At 70.5% G+C, this 13,710-nt stretch overlaps 1 protein-coding gene across 2 annotated transcripts; it reads left to right on the forward strand.

The window, feature by feature from the left end:
- The first annotated feature begins 5,557 nt into the window (after positions 1 to 5,557).
- PCGF1 (polycomb group ring finger 1) lies at positions 5,558 to 8,414 on the forward strand. Of its 2 annotated transcripts, none has more exons than XM_088526625.1 (9): positions 5,558 to 5,661; positions 6,429 to 6,534; positions 6,645 to 6,797; positions 7,376 to 7,447; positions 7,568 to 7,676; positions 7,776 to 7,809; positions 7,888 to 7,974; positions 8,054 to 8,134; positions 8,262 to 8,414. In XM_088526625.1, the coding sequence occupies exons 1-9, from the start codon at positions 5,566 to 5,568 to the stop codon at positions 8,307 to 8,309; spliced, it is 786 nt and encodes a 261-aa protein (XP_088382751.1). In that variant the 5' UTR covers positions 5,558 to 5,565; the 3' UTR covers positions 8,310 to 8,414. The 2 variants fall into 2 exon arrangements, with proteins under 2 accessions (XP_088382751.1, XP_088382752.1); XM_088526626.1 differs by having other exon boundaries at positions 7,891 to 7,974.
- The last annotated feature ends 5,296 nt before the right edge of the window (positions 8,415 to 13,710 follow it).

The raw sequence follows: 13,710 nt of genomic DNA on the forward strand, positions 1-13,710 counted from the left end.
TCCTGGTGGCCCTGATGGCTGGAGCCCCGGCTGTTTTCCAGCCCCTCTTGCTCCAGGCCTGATGGGGCAAGTGCTGGGAGACCCTGAGCCCATTGCAGTAGCCCAGAAGCGGTCGGAGGGAAGCTGGCCTCTGGGGCGGGGGGATCCCGAGGCCCAGCCAGGCCTGGTGGCTTGATGCTGACAGGGAGCAGCTCCGTGTGTAGGGGCTGGCACTGACGCGGCTTGTGGCGCCTGCCCTGGGCCAGCATTGGGGTCTGGGAGGAAATGCCTCGCACAGGGGGAGGGTCCGGCCATGCAGGTTAATTAGACCTGGAGGAGGAGGCAGATGTTTGGAAGTGCCTGGGGCTGGAATGCTGTGTGGAGCGGGGAGATGGATCAGCGGGTGGGTGACACGGGCAGGGCGGGCGCGAGGCTCCGGGGCCGCCCTGCGCTTGAGGGGACTCTGCTGGGGCTGCCTGCTGCAGGGGGGCCGCTTTGCTCAGAGCCCGAGGAGGGCTGGCAAGGGCAGAGCCACAGGGCCAGGAGGCACCAGCAACACCTGCAGCCGGGCACCAGTCTGGAGCAGCACCCAGCAGGAGGGCAGCTCCTCAGAGCTGCGAGCACGTGAGGAGCCCACATGCTACCCAGCACCCTGCACCCAGCTCCAGGGATCACCCTTCCATGGACCTGTCTGGCCAGTGACCCTCCTGCCACCATGGCCAGGCTGCAGCAGCTCCCTGCACCCCAGAGCTCCATGCAGCCGGGGGCTGGCACCGGCGCAGGAGCCATCCTCGCACCCTGGGCTGGGATGCCCCAAGGACTGGACAGATGCACGGACACAGTGTGGGCCCTAGCAAGTGCTCCTGCTGCCAACTGGGGCTGGGGCTCCCCATGAGGGCAGGCGAGACAGCCCCACACTGAGAACAGCATCCGCACGGCACAGGGTTCCCTGCCTGACCCGGGGACCGGGGATGAAGGTGCACAGAGCTTTGCCGTGAGTCCAGGCAGGGAAGTGCCCTTTGGCCTTGCAGCACGGCTGGACCTTGAGGCCACAGCAGGGCCCAGCTCTGGCCAGGAGACCCGCGGGGACGCGGCTTGCGATTCTCCTCGCAAGCAGCAGCCGCCAGGCCGTATCCCGTTCCCTGCAGCGGGCCCGGGCGCTGCCCTGGGGGCGGCTCAGCGGCTCCCGCACGCCGTCATGCCTGCACGCCGGCTGCACCGCACGGCTTCGCAGGGCCCCGCGCTGCCCCGGCAAGAGGCCGCCGCTCCCGCCCGCTCCCCCCCTAATCTCATTACTGCTGGACGTCCCCTTCTTCCTCCCACTTCCCCCCAAACCCGCTGGCAAACTATAGGGACAGTCAGCTCCTCTCTGGCTGCTGGGTTAATTCTGGGCTAATTAGATGAAGGCAGCCCAGATTGGATTACTTTAGCCTGCATTTGGTCCTCCAGTCCTTGACTTGCGGCTCCCGGGGGAGCTGCTGGCGCCTCCTGCCTCAATCAGACACTTCTTAACTGCATGAAACACTCCCGGTACCCCGCACCCGCCGGCCCCGGGGCGGGCGCTGGCACCCGGGCAGGGTGCGCGGGGTGACGGGGCGGCCGCCGGCGGGCACGCACCGGCCACTGCCGCTCCCGCAGAGAGCTGCGCCCGCGCGGCCCCGGCCTGCGCTACGGAGCACAGCCCGGGAACGGCTGCCAGGATGCCGGGATGAGAGCCATGCAGGGCTGCAGGTGTGCAGGGCTGGGAGTACAGGGGATGCAGGGTTGTGCAATGCAGGGATGTAGGGGTATGGGATGCAGGGACGCGCTATGGGGGATGCAGGGCTGGAGGGATGGGGTCACGCAGGGATGAGGGGATGCCAGAAGGGTGAAGGGGATGAGTCATGCAGGAATTTAGGGAAGCTGGGCTGCGGGGATGTGGGCCAGCATCCAGGTCCAGGACACGCAGGCCCTGCAGTGCACCCTGCCTGGCGGGATGTGGCCCCGTGGCGCTGGCGCTGGCTGCTGTCCCCCGGCAGAGCGGCGAGCCCAGCCCCGACGGCCGCTCCCTGGGGCCCGATGGCTGGTGACGCCGAGGCCAGACGTCAGCAGCGCCGCCGCGTCTGCGCAGCGTCCTGGGATGACGGCCGGGCTGGCGGCAGGCGCAGGGGAGGAGCCGCCGGGGCTGGGGACACGGGGCTGGGTGAGCGGAGACGTGGGGCTGCAGTGACTCTGGCGGCGAGCGGCGAGGAGAGGTGGCCACGAGCTGGCCAGTGCAGAGGCCCCCATGCAGACTGGGTCTGCAGAGCGCAGAGCGGCGCTCACTGCATGCACAGTGCGAGCCCCTTGCAGAGCCCCAGGCCATGTCCCCCTGCGACTCAGGGTCCAGCGAGGTGGCCGGGAGCCCCATGGCCTGGAAGGACCCGTGTCACCCAGTTCAGCCCCGCTGGTGACGCAGGCTCTGGGCACAGCGGGGTTAGCAGGACACTGAGGCCGCCCCTTCCCTGCCACACGGACCCCGTGCTGCGGGCAGCCCTGTCCCGGACAGGCGCCCGGCGGGACCGGGTTGGCTACGGGGCTGGCAGCTGCGCTGGTCCTGTGGTGCCGGCGGGAGCCGCGGCCTTGGCTGCCGCGGGGCCGCTGACAGAAGCCGTCGCTCAGAACCTCGTTATCAAAGGCCGAGGGCAGCTAATTGTATTCTGCAAATCCAATCAGGTGCATTAGGCAGGGAGTCCAGTCCATAACCACCAGCCCCGGCCGTTCGCGAGCCGGGGCAGCAGCAAGGGGCACCCCCCCTCCGCCCCCCTGCATCCCCTGCTGCTGTCTTGAGTGCGCCAGGCCTCAGCCTGGGCTCGCCGGCACAGGGCAGGCTGCACCACGGGGCTCAGGGCCGGGAAAGCTGCCGCAGGCGCTTACCAGAAGGAGCCGCCCAGGCCCCGCTCTGCCGCGCGGCGGAAATGGAGCTGAATATTTGAGCAGGTCTCGGCTAAAAGCCCCGGCCTGCCCAGCCCCGCAGCGCTGAGATGCGCCGGCGCCCGCCCGGGCATCAATTATTTATGGGAGATGGAGCTGCCTGCACGGCCCCATTGGGCCAGGCTCTGAGCTCGGGCAGCCCCAGGGGACGCGTGCCCCCCAACCGGGACCCCAGAGCACCCAGGCGTCTGCAGACCCCAGTGCTGCCGTGCCGGGCTGGGCAAGCGTGGGAGCGGGGACAGGGACCTTGGTGTCATTGCTGCAGCTGTGCCCACGCATGAGGGAGCAACGCGGGCGCGTGCCGTGGGCAGGCGGAGTGCGCAGGGTGCACGGGCACCGCACAGCGATGCTCGTGAGGGCAGAGGGACACGCACCACAGCCGGGCCTGGGCACACAGGGCACTCAGGGAGCAGCACTGGAGCGTGGGATGGAGACAGGGCCTGGCCTCGCGGCTGGGTGCAGACTTGTGCCTGTCCCAGGGCGAGCAGTGCCAGCGCTGGTTTGTGACGCAGTGCTGGTGCTCACAGCACTGCTGGTGCCCACCAGCGCTTGCTGGGGAGGGCCAGTGCACACTTCTGCCCTGGTGCTCGGTGCGGTGCTGGGTTTGGTGCCAGCACTGGGTGCTGGCTGTGCCGCCGGTGCTGGCTGCGGCGCCGGGTGCCCTGCAGCGCGGCGATGGCAGTGAGCGATGCTGCCTGCCCCAGGGCCGCACTGGCCGGGCTGTGACCCCCGGCCTCGCCGGCCCTCCCAGGAACTGCTGCTGGCAGGTACAAATGGGGCCGGCCCTGGGCGGGATGCGCGCCCAGCCCCCAGCATTGCTCACTGTGCCGGGGACGGCTGCAGGGCCGGGCAGCCCTCGGTGGGGAGGGTTAGGGGACCTCCCGCTTGTGGCCCGTCCTCGGCACAGGCGCAGGTCCCGTCTGCCTCCATGGCGTGGCCCCGGCCTCCTGCTCGGGGTTACGCGGTGCCGCGGGTTGGAGATGGGTTTCTGCCACGGCCCCCAGGATGCCCCACTCCCATCACCTGGGCGAGCTGGCCTGGCCTGGAGGAGCGGAGATGCCCGGGACCAGGGCCCAAGCAGGCAGAGCAGCACCCAGAGGGGCTGCCCAGGACCAGCCGAGTTGGGGGACAGTGCTAGGTCCTGCCAGCTCCCCTCTCTGCTGCTGTGTCCCTGATCCACGGGAGTACAGCCCAGCACCACTCTGATGTGCTGGGCTGCTCCTTTGGCACTGATGGGGCAGAGTCCTGGGGAGGCTCTGGGCTGCCCCGCACGCTCTGCCCTGCCCAGTGGCACCAGATGTGCCAGGGCTAGAGCCTGAGCCGGTGCTACAGCCAGCACTGGAGCTGGTGCTGCTGCAGGAGCCAGGGCAGGTGCTGGAGCTGGTTCCAGTGTCAGGGCCGGTGCCAGTACCGGCGCCAGGGCAGCGCCGGGGGGCCGCGGCCAGGGCTGGCAGAGGCCGGTGCCCTCGCAGGCTGCCCCGGCCCTGCGCGGCCCCGGGACGCTCCGTGCGGCCCGGCGGGGCGGGGCGGCCGCGCGGGCTCCCCAGGCGGCACTTGCTGCCGGGGATTGGAGCGATCAGCGCGGCCGTAACGAGCCATTAGGGCCCCGCGCGGCCCCGCTCCGCATTAGCGCCGCCGCCCCCCCGCGCCAGCCGCCCCATTAGCGCCGCCACCGCCCGCCCGGCACCCGCCGGCCCCCATCCCTGCCCCCGCAAGGCGCCCATGCACCCTGCACCCCATCCCTGCCCCTTCCACCCCCCAGCCATGCACCCTGCACCCGCTGTGTCCCTGCATCCTGCACCCCCAGCCATGCACCCCGCACCCGCTGTGTCTCTGCATCCTGCACCCGTCGGCCATGCACCCCGCACCCCATCCCTACCCCCTGCACCCCTAACCATGCGCCCTGCACCCGCTGGCCATGCACACTGCACCCCGTGTCCCTGCATCCTGCTGTGTTCTGGTACCCATTCACCCTGCACCTCCGGTATCCAGCGGCCCTGCGTCCCCTGCCCCTGCACCCCCTGGTCTTGCACCCTGATCCTCGACCCGGGGCACCCAGCGCCAACCAGCGCCCTGCGCCCCCATGTCCCCAGCTCGCACTGAGCCAGAGCAGCCCCTAGCCCGGCCCCGCACCCACGGCCCCCGCCCCACACCGCCGCACGGGGGTGCTGAGAACCGGGAGGCGCGGGGGGCGCCTCACGCTGCCCCCCGCCGCAGGGTCCCTGCCGAGGGGAGCCCCCACGCGGGCAGCCGGGAGACCCACTGTGACCGTGCCCTCCCCGCGGCCCTCGGCTGCCCCCTGCCGGCGGGCGCTCCTATTGGCCGCAGCGGCTGTCTGTCAGGAAAGCGCTGGCCGCCATTGGCCCGCGTTGAGGGGCTCCCGCCCGCCCCCAGGGAGCGGGGCCGGGGGGCTGCGGCGGGGGCGGAGCGGGGACCACGTGACTGCGGGCCCTGGGGCCCCCCGGGCTGCGCCCCCCGCCGCCTCCGCCAGGGGGCAGGCGGGCTCCTGCGCGCTCCCAGCATGCGCCGCGCCCTGCGACGCGGGGCACGCCGGGAGATGTAGTCGGGGGCGGTGGCTGCGGCAGGACCCGCCCCGAACCCGGAAGTGAGCGTGGAGGCGGAGGAGGTTCTAAGATGGCGTCGCCTCCTCAGGGGGGCCCGATGGCGATCGCCATGCGGCTGCGGAACCAGCTCCAGGCCGTCTACAAGATGGACCCGCTGCGGAACGAGGTGAGCGGCCGCGGGCCGCACCGCGCCGACGGTACCAGGCGAGCGCGCATGCGTGGGCGGAAGAGGGCACCGGCGTCCGCCGCGCGGGGGCGCGCGAGCCACGCCAGCGCCGTGGCGCTCCCTGCCGCGCGCATGCGCGAGCCCGCCCCTCCGCGTGCCACGGGGCGCCGCGCGGGCGAGGCAGGGGGCGTGGCCGGGGAGGGCGGGACCAGGAGCGCTGCCACGTGCGGGCGGGGCCAGGGGGCGGGGCCAGGGGCGGGGCCAGGTGGGGCAACGGGCTGTGTGTGGGCGGGGCCGGGGCGGGCGCAGGTGTGATGTGCATGCGCAAGGGGCGGGGCCGGGGGCGGGGCATAGGTGCCGTTCACAGGTGTGATAGGGCAGGGCCGGCAGAGGGGGCGGGGCCGGGAGCAATGCACAGGTACATGGGGCAGGGCAGCTGCAGCAGGCAGAGGTGCAGGAGCAGTGTGGGAGGCAGGTGCAATGCCCAGGTGCAGCGGATCCAGGCGTAGGTGCAATGCACAGGTACGGGACAGGGCCAGCTGCAGTGTGTAGGGTGGGTGCAGTCCGTGCCTATAGGACATAGGTGCCCGTGTGGGGGCGGGCGCTGGAGGCAGCCGGGCCACCCTTGCTCCGCACCGCGGGGACCGGGCTCCCTTGCCGGGCGCCCCGGAGCGCCCGGCTCCGCTCGGCCATGGCAGCGCCGGCCCCCGGGAGCCGCCCGGGCCCTGCCCTGCCGGGCCTGGAGCCGTGCCCGCGCCTGCCCGCAGGAGGAGGTGAAGGTGAAGATGAAGGAGCTGAACGAGCACATCGTGTGCTGCCTCTGCGCCGGCTACTTCATCGACGCCACCACCATCACCGAGTGCCTGCACACGTGTGAGTGCCCGCGCGGGGGCGGCTGCAGCATGCGGGACCGGGCGCTCTGGGAACGCAGCCCGGCCGGAGCCGGGCTGTGCTGCAGCCACCGGCGTCTCCGTCTCGCACAGTCTGCAAGAGCTGCATCGTGAAGTACCTGCAGACCAGCAAGTACTGCCCCATGTGCAACACCAAGATCCACGAGACGCAGCCGCTGCTCAACCTCAAGCTGGACCGCGTCATGCAGGACATCGTCTACAAGCTGGTGCCCGGCCTGCAGGAGAGTGAGTGGCCCTGGCCGGGGGGCCGGCGGGGGGGACACGGCTCTTGCAAAAAGCAGCCCTCAAGGCAGGGGAGAGGAGGCCGGAGCGAGCGGCCGGTGCTCGCAGAACCAGAGGGGGCAGTAGGGTCTGTGAGAGCCCCCAGGGAGCGGAGCCGGTGCAAGGAGCCCCCGCTTTGATCAGGAGGGGCTCTCCCCCACGGCTGTCCCCACTGGCCGTGTTTGTCACCGGGGTCTGATCCCCAGGAACAGTCTGAGGCGGGAGCGGCTGCGAGGGGAGCGTCCCGGGGCGGGGGCTGCACACTGAGCGTGCCGGCAGGGCAGCCACAGCAGCTCCGCGATCGGAGCGGGACGGGGGCATCTTGCCGGAATCACCGGCTCCTTGGAAAAGTGGGGACTGAGGGGAGAGGGTGCCGAGACGGGGCTGGTTCCTGTATCCCGAGTGAGGACCCAGGCCAGGCCCTGCAGAAGAGCGGGTTTGGTGACGGCCCTGGGGAGGGTCCGGCCCCCCGCACCCGGGGAGGGCAGCGGGGGCTCCCCGGCCTCGCGGGACGGCCCTCAGCCCCGCTCTCTGCCCCACAGGCGAGGAGAAGAGGATCCGCGAGTTCTACCAGTCCCGCGGCCTCGACCGGGTGACGCAGCCCAGCAGCGAGGGTGCGCGGGACGGGGGCAGGGGGGGCCGGGGTCCCACCGCCGCCCCCCGGCTGAGCCGGCTCTGAGCCTGCCCGGGCCGGGGGGCGCAGGCTGACCCCCGCCCCCCTCGCTGCTGCGCAGACCCGGTCGGGGGGGACCCCATGGGGCTGCCCTACAGCACCTTCGACCACTCGCGCGCCCACTACTTCCGCTACGACGAGCACGTCTCGCTGTGCCTGGAGCGGCAGAGGTGAGCGCGGCGCGGGGGCGCGGGGCCGGGGCCGCAGCAGGGACGCCGCGCGGGGCAGCCCCCCGCTGCCCGCGGCTGCCCCTGCCCTTCCCTCCGCAGCTGCAGCAAGGACAAGGGCAAGGCCGTCCTGCAGGTGAGCGCGCGAGGGGCCCCGCAGGCTCCGCGGGGCGCTAGGCTGCCGGCCGCCCCGTGACTGCTGTGCCCCCCGCAGCACAAGTACGTGAGGTGCTCGGTGCGGGCGCAGATCCGGCACCTGCGCAGGGTCCTGTGTCACCGCCTGGAGCTGGCGCTGCAGCACGTGAGTGTGCCCGGGGCTGGGGGACCCCCTTGGGGGCACCGTGGGCCTCCCCAGGTGCCACAGGACCCTCCCCACCCAGGTGCAGATCCTCTTCGACAACGAGGTCCTCCCTGACCACATGACCATGAAGCAGCTCTGGCTCTCGCGCTGGTTTGGCAAGGTGGGTGTCCCCTCCTGCCTGCCTGGGGCCCAGAGCGGGTCTGGGTGCCGAGTGTCCCCCACGGCCGCTGTGGGGCTGTGCCTGGGGGACAGGAGGGTGCTGTCCTCACAGTGCCTCTCTCCTGCAGCCCGCACCGCTGCTGCTGCACTACAGCATCAAGGACAAGAGGAGGTAGGGGCTGGGCACGGGTGCTGCCCGGCCCCCCTGCCCCGCCTCACCCCCCTTAACTTAATACCCCTCCTGCTTGAGTTTATTTTTTGAATAAAATCTTTGAAAATGGGCCTGGTCCTGCTGTGGACAGGGGTGAGCTGAGAGGGGGGCAGGTTGAAGGCTCTGCTTCTCCAGCGTTCCTGGGAGGGGGGCTGCGGAGAGCAGGGCCTCCCCCCACACCCTCCGGGGTGCCTGCAAGCTGGGGGCTGTGGGGGGACAAGGAGGGGGAGGCTGGGGGGCACTGTGGTGATGGCAGGCGGGTGGAGGGGAGGACACAAAGGGGCGCTATGGGGCGCAGCATGGGGACAAGAGGCTCTGGAGAGGCTACAGCCCCTGGGGCCCCAGGTTGGAGCGCCGGGACAGCCCGGCCACCCCTGCCCCGCTGTTGCGGGCGCTGCTGCCGCCCCGAGCAGCTGCCGGGGTCCTGGCTGGGGGCCGCCGCCTACGGCCGGGGGGCAGCGGGGCCCCGGGTGCAGCTCCCCGCGGGGCGGCCGCGCTCCGGCCCGGCCCCGCCGGGAGGGGAGCAGGGCTCCCGCGGGGCTCCCCGGCCCGCGCCGCCGCCGGGTGGGCTCTGACCGTGCCCGGGCCCGCCCGCCCCTCCGGGCGGCTCCGCCGGGGCGACGCCCGCGGCCGCTCCCGCCGGCGCGGCGGGGGGATCCGGTTACCGGCCCCGCGGTTCAGCTGTCGCCCGTCCCTCACGCGGGCGCCGGGGGAGGCCGCGGCCCCGCCGTGGCCCGGGCCCGGGGCGGGGGGCGGCGGGGCGGGGGGCGGCGCAGGGCCCGGCCGGCCGCGAGCCGGGGGCCGCCCCGTGTCTTTCAGCAGCGGCTCTGGCAGTTGCGCTGTCGGCGGGGCCGCCTCGCGGTTGCAGAGCCCCCCCCCGCCCCCGCACTTATCAGCGCCGCGCACGGAGCTTAATTCAAACCAACTGCGGGGCTGACGTTGCTAAATGAACAGGCGCTGCCCCGGGGGGGCCCGGGTGCTGCCCGGGGCAGCCGCGGCCCCCGGTGCCCCCAGCCCGGCCGGGCTGCGTCACTCGTCGGGGCCGGGAGGCTGCGGCTCGGCCGCCGAGCCCGGCACGGAGCCCTGCACCGAGTACCCCCGGGTGGGCATCGCTCGGGGGACGGGATGCAGCCGGGCCATGGGGCGCAGGGGGGTCTCCCCGAGGGTAACACTGGGGCTGCAGGGGAGCCCAGGGGTGCTGGGAGAATCCGAGTGTCATGGGGACCCCAGAGTGGGGGATAAACTGTGGTGCAAGGGGAGGCCAGCAGAGCAGGGGGAGCCCGGGGTGCAGGGGGAACCCGGGGGTGCACAGGAGCCCCGGAAGTTCAGGGTAGTCTGGGGGTGCAGCATGAGAACAGAGTGTCCAGGGAAACCAAGGATGCAGAGAGCTCAGAGGTGCAGGGGGATCCCAGGGGACAGAGGGAGCCCAGGATGCTGGGACTCCAGGAGCTCCCTAGCTCCACAGGGACCCCAGGATCCGTCCGCGCAGGCAGGATTGGACAGGCTCAGCTGGGGGTTGACACGGTGCATCTGCAGTGGTGGTTCAGCCCTGCAAAGGTGACAGGGACTCTGCAGCTCCTGCACCTGGAGCAGCCCCGCACTGCCAGGACGCAGTGGGGCAGTGCTCCCTGTGAAGGATGCCATGGGGCAGTGGTCCCCTTGCCAGCGCAGCACTGAGTCCGGCCCATGGGCCTGCTCCCGGCACAGTCCCAGAGTGCAGCACACAGTGCACTGGGACCCGGCACTGCTTCCCTTGGCACCTGCCCCTCACCGTGGCCTCCCAGCTCCGGCCTGGCCGTGTGCCGCCCTGTGTGGCTCTTGCCGTGTTGTCGGGGACAGCTGCTAGGCTGGGCTCGCCTGGCAGCGCGGCTCAGCGGGACCTGCCAGCGCCGCTCCGCGGGCGCCGGGATGGATGGACACTGGGATGGATGGGCACCGCCGGGACGCACAAGCCGGGGGCTGCCAGCCCAGCCCCTGCTACACCGGGTCCGTGGCCCCAGCGGCCACTGCAGACCCCTCCAGGATGCACGGCTGGCACCTCCTGCCACCCTGGCCACCCATGTGCCCCCGGCACTGCCGGCACGGGCAGCCTGGCATATGGCTGTCGTGGCAGGAATGAGCTGTCATGTCGGCGCGGGGAAATTACCACATAACGAGGCGCGCTGCAGATTACGCTAATGAGAAAATCAAAACACAATTTAATTCCTGTCACTGCCTGATCGTCTTTAAATGACTCCGTGCGGTTCTGACAGGCCTGCATGCTGTGCCCGCATGGCCTGTGGTGCCGCACGGCGCCTGCTCTCAGCCGGCTGTGCGCACCCGCTCCGGCACTGCTGCCTGCACTGAGCCCGTCCAGCACCACACACCCACCCAGCACCGCTCCGTGCACCGCGCCGGCCTTGCACACCCACCCAGCACCGCTCCGTGCACCGCTCCGGCCTTGCACACCCACCAGCACTGCTCCACCGAATCACAGAATTGTTATGATTAGAAAAGACATTCTAGTTCATCAAGTCCAACTGTAAGGCCCTATGTGCCACTCCTGGCAGTCCTGTGCATCCCAACATCGCTCCATGCACCACTCCTGGACAGCACTGCACATCCACTCCAGCACTGCTCCATGCTCTTGGCATAACTCCATGCACTGCTCCCAGCAGTCCCGTGCATCCTGGCGTTGCTTCATGCACTGCTCCCAGCAGTCCCATCCGTCCCAGCATTGCTTCATGCACTGCTCCCAGCAGTCCCGTGCATCCTGGCATTGCTCTATGCACTGTTCCCAGCAGTCCCATGCATCCTGGCATTGCTCTGTGCACTGCTGCTGGCCATCCTTGTGCCTGTCCTGCCCCAGCACTGCCATGTCCCAGCTGCCACAGCCCTGTGGGACAGTGCCGATGGGAAGGTATCGCCCAGGGTTTCCTGCCTGCTTCCGCCAGGATGTGGCACTGGAGCCTGGCACCACGATGCCCACATTGTCTCGGCAGTGGAGGCTCGGGGCACAGGACCTTCCTGCCGGACGCAGCGGCCACGGCCCTAGGGACGCCGTCTCAGCAGCCTGGGAAAGTGGCACTGCTGCCGGAGCCCCTTTTCCAGCCTGTGCACCCCACAGCAGAGGGAAGGGGCACTGGGATCAGCACCTATCCTGAATGCCCTGGCCCTGCAGCACAGGGCGCAGGCGGGATGCACGAGCACGGCATGAGCAGGGTGTGCTGCACAGGCCATGCACCCGAGTGGCACATGCAGGATTCGCGGGCTCACGGGGAGCACATGCACGGGCTGCATGCAAGGTTGCTTGGTGGCCAGGGGCTCCCAGACCGCAGGGACACATGGGCTGTGGTGCTGGGCCTGGCCGGCCCCGCTATTGTTGTGGCCACGGCCCCGTGTGGCCTTTGAAGCTGGCGAGACTTCCTGCGCACAGGTTTATGGCCCGCGCTGTCTGCGCCGCGCGCTTCCCCCTGCCTGTAAATCACTCGGCACAGGGGCTCGGTTGGGCTTGATGATCTCTAAGGTCCTTCCCAACCATAATGAATATATGAACTGGCATGGCGCACCCAGCCTGCTCCCCCTGCGCGCGGCACCGGCCTGGCCACCGGGGCTGGAGCTGGTGGCAAGTCCCACAGAGCCGATGCCCGTGGGGCCCTGCAGAAGGTGCCAGCTCTGCCTGTGCCCATGACCAGCACTGGAGATGGGAGAGCCAGGACCCTCCCCGCCCGACCCCCAGCCCTGTGCTGCACCCTCTGCGGCAAACCAGGCAGCGGCTTAAGCAGCAGGACCAGCTCAGGCCTTGAGGGCTCATTGCTGCCGGTTGGAAACAGTCGCTGCAAAGACAACTGTGCCCAGGCTCAGCCCTGTTCCCTGCACGAGGACACTGCCCGGGGCAGTGGTTCTCAGGGGGGCAGGATGGTGCAGTGGTGCTCAGGGTGCAAAATAGTGCCAAGTCCAAGGATGGTGCTGGGTCGAGGTTGGTGCCGGGATGCAGGGATGGTTCTGTAGTCCTGGATGGTGCCTGGGGCACAAGGATAGTGTTGGGTGGCAGGACAGTGCCTGAGCACAGGATGGCGTCAAGGTGCAGGATAGTTCCAGGGTTCAGGATGATGCCTGGGTGCAGGACCATGCCGGGTGCAGGACAGCTCCTGGGCCCAGGACTATGACAGGAGCAGGACGGGCACGACGCTCCCACGGCTCCCGTGGCTGTGGCGGCTCCCAGCCCCGGCGCTGCCCTGGCCGCCCGGCGGCTTCCGTCCTGGCGCAGCGCAGCACAGGGCTCACTGCAGCCACCTTGGCTATTCAGAGCATTTCCTGGGGTTTATTGTCTTCCCCTCCTTGTCCCACCTTCCTCGCAGGAAGCCCTGGTCCCGGCGGGGCCGGCAGCTCCAGCCCGGCAGGACTGTGTGCCCGTGCCGGCCGCAGCCTCCTGCTTGCGGGAGCCTCTGGAGCAGGGCTGCACTGCCAGGAATGCTGCAGCCGGACGGGGTCTTGGTGGGACGGCAGCTCCCGCGGCTCCGGCCATGCCCATCATGCGCCGTCGGGCCGATCCTTGCGCAGCCATGTGGGAAGGCACCGTGCGGCTGGGACCGCTGCAGCCGGCCCTGTGCTAGCACTGCCCCTTGCCCCGCCCGGCCCCGGGGGCCCAGGCGTCCGGGCGAGGCCGGCACAGCCCTCCCGCGCCTTGCCTGGTGGCAGAGGCTGGGCCGGAGGAAGAAGAGCCGTCGCAGAGGAAGCCCCATCCTTCCTCCCGCTCCCGCTCCCATGCCGCTCTATTCTTAGCCCTGGTCTGCCCTGCATCCTCCCTGCCGCGGGACAGGGGCGACCCCCCTCCAGCCGCACGGAGCAGTCGGAAGAGCTGCCCTGTGGCCAGAAGGGATGGCAGAGATGGGACCTGGCATAGGGACCGGCCTGGTCCTGCAGCCCGTGTGTTGTCCCGGCCTGGCCTGCTCCCACAGCTGTAACTCTAGACCCAACAGCTGGGCCCCGCTGTCTGCATCCACAGGACTGTGCTGCACGGTGCGGTCCGGCACGGTGTGGTGCAGCATGGTGCGGCATGGCAGAGTGTGACATGGCATGGCACAGCATGACATACTGCAGCACGGTGCATCATGGCACAGCGCAGTGTGGCACAGCATGGCGCAGCATGGCACAGAGTAGCGTGGCATGGCACGGTGCAGCATGGCACAGCATGGCACAGCACGGTGAATCATGGCACAGCGCAGCATGGCACGGCATGGTGTGGCCCAGGATGGTGCCGCAGTGGGCAGCATGCAGGTCTGCTTGCCCAGTGGCCTCGTGGGCTCCACATGCTGCTGCAGACGGGGCTGTTGTTCGGGGGCCCAGCAGTCTTAGGACCTGGAGGCCTTTGGGGCCCATGTGCC

This window comes from Tinamus guttatus, unplaced genomic scaffold (assembly GCF_059628265.1).
Source record: "Tinamus guttatus ecotype Peru unplaced genomic scaffold, ASM5962826v1 Tinamus_guttatus_pri_ptg000247l, whole genome shotgun sequence".
NCBI lineage: Eukaryota > Metazoa > Chordata > Aves > Tinamiformes > Tinamidae > Tinamus > Tinamus guttatus.

Excerpts from the sequence above, each read along its gene's own strand:
- PCGF1 (XM_088526625.1), top strand. The coding sequence starts at position 5,566 with ATGGCGTCGCCTCCTCAGGGGGGCCCGATGGCGATCGCCATGCGGCTG. Across the intron at positions 5,662-6,428 it reads TGGACCCGCTGCGGAACGAG|GAGGAGGTGAAGGTGAAGAT; the intron begins GTGAGCGGCCGC and ends GCCTGCCCGCAG. Across the intron at positions 7,810-7,887 it reads AGGGCAAGGCCGTCCTGCAG|CACAAGTACGTGAGGTGCTC; the intron begins GTGAGCGCGCGA and ends TGCCCCCCGCAG.